Source organism: Lutra lutra, chromosome 16 (assembly GCF_902655055.1).
Source record: "Lutra lutra chromosome 16, mLutLut1.2, whole genome shotgun sequence".
Classification (NCBI taxonomy): Eukaryota; Metazoa; Chordata; class Mammalia; order Carnivora; family Mustelidae; genus Lutra; species Lutra lutra.
This window is the reverse complement of record NC_062293.1, coordinates 20,941,277-20,948,910: the sequence shown is the minus strand read 5'-3', so window position 1 is coordinate 20,948,910 and position 7,634 is coordinate 20,941,277. Positions and strand designations below refer to the sequence as shown.

The 7,634-nt window shown below is 41.9% G+C and overlaps 1 protein-coding gene across 1 annotated transcript; it reads right to left on the bottom strand.

Annotated features, from left to right (window-relative positions):
- Positions 1 to 740, bottom strand: LOC125086601 (keratin-associated protein 17-1). The gene has a single exon (XM_047705854.1). The coding sequence runs from the start codon at positions 726 to 728 to the stop codon at positions 399 to 401; it is 330 nt and encodes a 109-aa protein (XP_047561810.1). The 5' UTR covers positions 729 to 740; the 3' UTR covers positions 1 to 398.
- Positions 741 to 7,634: the final 6,894 nt, after the last annotated feature.

Genomic DNA, 7,634 nt, shown 5'->3' with positions numbered 1-7,634 from the left:
TCGAATTTATTAAGAAGTTAACAAAGAGAAACGTTTGCACTCAAAAGCAGCAGAAAGCTGAGGAGAAGGGTCAGTCCCAAAGCCACCTTGAGGAAGAGGATGCCTTCCAGTGACAAGACATTTAAGTCCATGAAAATAAAGCCATGGGGAGTCACCCTGCGAGCTTCGGGGATCACTTTGGATGGGACCCAGTTTCCATTCTCTCACCAGCATATGGCTCTTACTCTCAGGACCTTGAAATACCAGGGCAGGCATTGGAGAACAAGCCCTCGTCTACAAATAACACGGAGGCAGGACGCTGTCTTGGGAGCCAGGAATGTCCTGGAGACAAGGAGTCTCTCCACCTGCAGCAGGTGGAGGCTTTGCTAGGGCCAGCTCCGAGGAGGGGGCAGAGGGCTTCACTTCGTCTCGCAAACTGGCGTAGGCTGGCAGCAGACAGGACCGCAGCACCCCGATGAGCCGCAGCAGCTGGACCCACAGCAGCCGCTCCCGCAGCCCCCGCAGCCGGAGCCGCAGCCGGAGCCACAGCAGCCACTCCCGCAGCAGCCATTCCCGCAGCCTCCGCAGCCAGAGCCTCCGCAGCTAGAGCCCCCGCAGCCGCAGCAGGAACCACAGCAGCCGCAGCAGGAACCACAGCAGCCGCAGCAGGCGGGCTGGCAGCAGCACACTTCACAGCAGTCTTGGTCTTGAGGGCAGCAGGTGAAGCAGTCCCCTGGGCAGCACCCCATGGTCCCGACGGGTCAGGTGGCAGGTCAGGAGCGCGGCCGGAGTTCCCCACGTCTGACGGTGGCCGGTGGCCAGCAGCTTTTATAGCCCCTCACCCGAGGGTGTTGGCACGGGGGACAGGATGTTTCCTTTGTTATTATTTATGCCAGTTTCCATAAGAACGTTTCATTAGCTGCCTGTTTATTTTCCAGCTCTGAGTACCTCAACTCATAAAAAAGCCCCACTCGTCCCAACTGCTATTTGTCCAGAGGGTAAAAATACATCTTCGGAAAGACCTGTCATCACGGCCAAACACCAGCCAGCCATCATTAGCCCAGGTTGGAGAGAGCCATGGACTCTGGCTCTGGAATGGGTGCTCCCCTTCCTCATCTCCTCTGGTGGCAAGTGGGCAGCCCAGCCCTTTCATCATGAATGATCATTCTGGAAAATCAGAATAGTAAAAGCTGGATGTCCTGTGCCTCCTGCGGCAGGCAGAGACTGCAATACAATGTCTGGTCCCGTGGCTCCTCCCAGGCGGCAATGGCATCCTCGTGCCAGCCCATGTGAGCGAGGCAAACATTTGTGACTGTGTGTGGTATGTGGAGTGTGCCACACAATTGTTTGGGCTTGGTCAGTGAGCATCAGTCATGATTAATAACTGCCTTGTGAAAAGGAAAGAGACTCATCATAAAACTGCAAGAGGTGGGAGCCACGTTCTCCCTGGACCTCCTGGTGAACTGAACATTCACACTCCTCTCTAAGTGGGTGGGAAGAGCAGTGATCGGAACACTTTCCTTGATGGAAAGAGATGGAGGGGGAGTCGGGGGGGAACGAGGGGAAGGAAGGGGAAAGGGAAAAGGAAGAAAGATCATCGAATATTCAGAGCAACACATGAAAATGGGAATGTTGTGTCCTTTTTTTAAGAGCTCCAACTTTACAGACCATCTGGCACAATGAGGAACTAGGAGACAACCAGAGTACCATCCCAGAGGAAAAAATACCTTTGGAAAGAGGCGAGAATCCACAGAGGATTCAGGTCCATGTGTAAATTCTGAGATGGGTCAAAATTCCTATCTCTCCGTTGGGTTTGGTACCTTGTCATACTCTCGGAATGGTAATGGCAACACTGGAGACGAGGGCTCAGCCTTTGGAAGGCAGCACCGGGAGAAGGGGGTGGAGTGGGAGGTGGGGATGTGGAGGTGGCAATGGGAGTGGAGATCTGGATGAGAAGACACCGCCCTTCTGTTTTAATTTGATGGGCCTGGAGGTACAGACAGCCTCTAAAGACAGGCTGGATGGACTGAGAAGGGTGGGGGCAGATGATGGATTGCTTGGATCTGATAGGATGCTCAGTACTTCACGGGACGTGAAAAATTTTCACATTGAAGAAAATTTCACAATGAGGGAAATTTTTCACATTGAAGAAATATAGAACTGGGAGGAAGAGATCATACAGTCCAGGGTCTCTACACCTGATTTTTACATCAGAATTGCCTGAGACAGGGGCTTTTGAAACATCCAGAACCTCCCAATCTATACCCCAGTCCTGTTAAATCAGAATATGTGTTCGTGGGAGACTGAGAAACTATATATTTTAAAGTTTCCCAAATGACTCAAATTCTCAAATAGGTTAGGAAACACTGATATAATTTAAAGCTACCATGACCATCACCCCCAAGCCTTTTTTTTTTTCTGCAGAAGTTGATATCAAGGCCCAGAGAGGACTAATGATAGAGTAGATTCATAGCCCAGATGTTCTTTTGCCTGGTCCTATGTCGCTTCTGTCACTCCACATCCCCAGATGGACACCTCTGGGTAAGTATAATACAGTGGTGTCCATGACAGACACATCCTTTTCATTCTTTTTTTTTTTTTTTTTAAAGATTCAGCTATTTCTAACAAATAGCATGGAGGACAAGGGGAGATGGAGAGGAGAAGGGAGTTGAGGAAAATTGGAAGGGGAGGTGAACCATGAGAGACTATGGACTCTGAAAAACGATCTGAGAATTTTGAAGGGGTGGGGGGTGGGAGGTTGGGTGCACCAGGTGGTGGGTATTGTAGAGGGCACGGATTGCATGGAGCACTGGGTGTGGTGCAAAAATAATGAATACTGTTATGCTGAAAAAATAAAAAAAAAATTAAAAAAAAAAAGATTCAGCTATTTCGTTTAGAGAAAAAGAAAGTGCAGAGGGAGAAGGAGAGACTCTCAAGTAGACTCCCTCCCCACTGAGCATGGAGCCCAACACAAGGCTCAATTTCAGGACCCTGAGTTCATGACCTGAGCTAAAATCAAGAGTCGGATGCTTGATTGACTGAGCCCCCCCAGATGCCCCCCTTTCTTTGTAATGACAGGTGATGAGAAAGGCACCTAAAGGTGTGCAGTGTAAAGCCTTTCCTATTTCTGTGTCCACCAGTCAGTTCTCTCACCCACCCCCCCCTGCTGCTCCCCGTCTCACTTCACCCCTCTGCACCTAAATTTCCGTATCTATAAAGTGGTAATTACGATAATAATAATGCCAATCTCATAGACTGTTCTCAAGATTAAGTGAGTTATATAAAGCACTTAGAACACTTTATTGGCCACATTATTTATAAACATTTGATATTATTTATATACAAGAAAAACATAGAGATATAGATATATTTTTGTTCATTACATATGATAGCAGGTGTAATAGCATAATAAACACACTGGTTTTAACTTTTTTTTCCCTCTGAACAAGGTTATCTCAGAGCTCATTCCATATCGGTACATTAAAAAGTTCTTCAAAACCCTCAGATTGTTTGAAGGGGCGGGCATGGGAGGTTGGGGGAACCAGGTGGTGGGTATTGGAGAGGGCACAGATTGCATGGAGCACTGGGTGTGGTGCAAAAACAATGAATATTGTTATGCTGAAAATAAATTAAAAAAAAAAAAAGAAAGGGAGCACTGGGTGTGGTGCAAAAATAATGAATACTGTTATGCTGAAAAAATAAAAAATTAAAAAAAAACAAAACAAAAAATAAAAAGTACTTAATAAAAAAAAAAAAGAAAGGAAAAAAAGTTCTTCATACTGTTGTATTGTATTGATAATTTAATTAACCAGTCCTCTGTTGAAAGACATCTGTTTCTAATATTTCCAATGTCTTGGTGTTATGAAATTTAATTTTAAATATTTTGCTATTATGTAACTGTGCACTTACACATAGCTTGCTACATCCCTCCCATAAACTATTGGAAAAGAAACTGCAGGGTCATTGAGTTTTTTCCTTTGTAATTTGAATGGATATTGCCAAGTCACCCTTTACGTAGGTTGTAAGAATTACACTTCCATCAACAATATGTGAAAGGACCTGTCTCCTCAAACTTCAGTGACAAAATGTATAATCAAAGTTTGTGATCTTGCCAACCTGATAGAAGAAAGATAGGATCTGACAATCATTTTAAATAGCATTTCTATTATCGTGAATGAGATTAAGCAATGTTTCATATGCTTAAATTCTATTTATGTTCCCTCTTCTCTAAATTTCTTTTTATAACCATTGTCCATTTTTCTGTTTGGTTTTTGGTCTTTTCACTTTGAGAAGAGTGCTCTGTGAAATAGAAAATAAATGCTTGGTCCGTATGATGATTTATAAATATATTTTGTAAAGCATCATTAGCCTTTGATGATTTAATTAAGTAATAATAATAATAAAATAATGTTTACATTATGAATTTCATACTTGCTTATTGTGGAATTTCTGGAAAATACAAAAAATTAAAAGCAAGAAAATAAAAACCATCTATAACCCCACAATAAAGATATCCTGCTAATATTCCACTTTCCTTTTTTAGTGCTTTTTCTGAAGATTTGCATATAAATATTGATATGACTGCAGGCAGCTCTACATACACAAATATACATATAAATATATATATAGATAAAGATATAGATATCGATATCAGGTACAAATTTCTAAGTCTATGTTCCAAGGCATGTTAAAAATACTTAACTATTTTTTTCTAAGACTGTTTACGCCTATTTCCAAACTTCCTTCCAGCTTATGGGGGAAGAAAAGTCAGTTCTGTATAAATTCAGAAATCAGGGGTGCCTGGGTGGCTCAGTGGGTTAAAGCCTCTGCCTTTGGCTCCAGTCATGATCTCAGGGTCCTGGGATCGAGCCCCGCATCGGGGTCTCTGCTGGGCAGGGAGCCTGCTTCCTCCTCTCTCTCTGCCTGCCTCTCTGCCTACTGGTCATCTCTGTCTGTCAAATAAATAAATAAAATCTTTAAAAAAAAAATTCAGGGTATTGTAGAGGGCACGGATTGCATGGAGCACTGGGTGTGGTGCAAAAATAATGAATACTGTTATGCTGAAAAAAATAAAAAAATTTAAAAAAAAATTCAGAAGTCATTCAAAATTCCTCCTTCCCCATCCTTCATCTGGAAATGGCATCTGAGTTTTCTGGGGCTTGGACAATATCGCAGCATTAAAGAAAGTAGCAGTTGGTTCCTAGTGGGCATGCACTGAAAAGCACATGGTTCTCTCTTATTCTCTGCCACCAACCTCCTTCTGCTGGCACTAGCTGATATATTTTTCTCCCCATTCTCCATAAATCCTACATCCTTCCATCCTCCCTCCAGGAGGCCCAAGGGCCCCTCTGTCTGACTTTGTCTGACATTGTCCTCTGGCATAGAAGTCTATTTTGAATTGCATATACTAAGCACTCTCTTGGCTCATTCTCTCTACTTTGCCACAGTAATAACCTTACCCTGGCAGCAATGACTAGAGAAACATCCACCGATGCCCAAGTCGCGAGAAAAGAATAGCAGTGAAAGAAAGTTCAGAATAAAGACCAGACCACTGGATACTCTAGAGTTTCATCCTGAAACCTCTATTTTTGCAAAATTGAAATCATACTGTGTAAGTTGATTTGTACATCAAATATTGTGCTTCACCTAAGAAAATGCTCAGAAAGATGTTGATTATTAAATAAAATGAAAATCTGAGAAAAATTATATTTTCAAGTTATTGCAAGCCTTCCACATTACTGGATATCTAAGTGTTTCCAATTTTCCAATAAAAAGAAATTTTAATTTTCCAATTAAAAGCAAAACATTGAGCCAAGTTTCTTTGATGTGAATCTTTATATATCTTTCTAATTAACTCCCTAAAGTAAATCCCTAGAAATATAATTACTGGATCTTCAGAATGTTAATAATTTTAAAGCTATAAATAAATATCAAAAAATCATCTTCCAAAAGGGGAACCCTCTTACACTGTTGGTGGGAATGCAAGTTGGTGCAGCCACTTTGGAAAACAGTGTGGAGATTCCTTAAGAAATTAAAAATAGAGGGCGCCTGGGTGGCTCAGTGGGTTAAGCCGCTGTCTTCGGCTCAGGTCATGATCTCAGGGTCCTGGGATCGAGGCCCGAATCGGGCTCTCTGCTCAGCAGGGAGCCTGCTTCCCTCTCTCTCTCTCTCTCTGCCTGCCTCTCCGTCTACTTGTGATCTCTCTCTGTCAAATAAATAAATAAAATCTTTTAAAAAATTTAAAAAAAAAAGAAATTAAAAATAGAAATTAAAAATAGAGCTTCCCTATGACCCTGCAATTGCACTACTGGGTATTTACCCCAAAGATACAGATGTAGTGAAAAGAAGGGCCATATGTTCATAGCAGCAATGGCCACGGTCGCCAAACTGTGGAAAGAACCAAGATGCCCTTCAATGGACGAATGGATAAGGAAGATGTGGTCCATATACACTATGGAGTATTATGTCTCCATCAAAAAGGATGAATACCCAACTTTTGTAGCAACATGGACGGGACTGGAAGAGATTATGCTGAGTGAAATAAGTCAAGCAGAGAGAGTCAATTATCATATGGTTTCACTTATTTGTGGAGCATAACAAATAACATGGAGAACATGGGGAGATGGAGAGGAGAAGGGAGTTGAGGGAAATTGGAGGGGGAGATGAGCCATGAGAGACTATGGACTCTGAAAAACAATCTGAGGGTTTTGAAGGGGTGGAGGGTGGGAAGGTGGGTGAGCCTGGTGGTGGGATTATGGAGGGCAGGTATTGCATGGAGCACTGAGTGTGGTGCATAAACAATGAATTCCAGTACACTGAAAAGAAATTTTAAAAAATTAAAAATTAAAAAAAAACAAAAAACAAAAAAATCATCCCCCCAAAATATTGTTCCCATTTGCACCCATTTCACAGGTGCCTTCAACAATACCAATTAGTGTTCTTTTTTAAATCTCTTTGTCAAGAAATGTGGTGTGAAAAAAAAAAGAAAAGAAAAAAGGAAATGTGGTGTGATACGTAGTCCAGTCATGCAAACTCATTGTAGTATTTGTGTGTATTGATGTCATTATTAGCACATTTATTCTGTAGGCCTTTTTTTCTTTTGTGGGGGATTATATATCATGCCAATTTTTTAAATGAAGCTATCATCTTTCCTAGCTTATTTATAAGAGTTTATTTTATACTAAGTATATTAACGTTCCTTTCTCACACTTGTTGCAAAATTTGTTCCAGAGGATCATCTCCTTTTGATTGCCTCTGTGGCTTTTTTATGTACATAATTTTCTTCTTATATAGGCACATCTACCGGCATTTTCCTTTCTGCTGCTTTTGTGCTTCAAAATGTCTTCCCACTAAGTGAGACACCTATTAACTTTTTTTTTTTTTTTTTAGTTTTTATAAGTGCGTTTTTTTTTTACACTTACTGCTGTTATCCATCGGGAATTTATTTTGGTGTGTGGCAGATGTTGCTGACAAAACGACCTGATTTTCCTAATTGGGGCCCGTGAGTGCCTATTAAATACGTGCTAAGTGTGCAAGAAAGAACAGAACCAGGTAGAGCAGGCAGGAGTCATAATAACTTTCTGTTATTTCTGCTTTCTGTTTTGGCGGCCTCTAGTGTTCATTGGGTGACATTACACATGCAGTTTCTGGTTCTG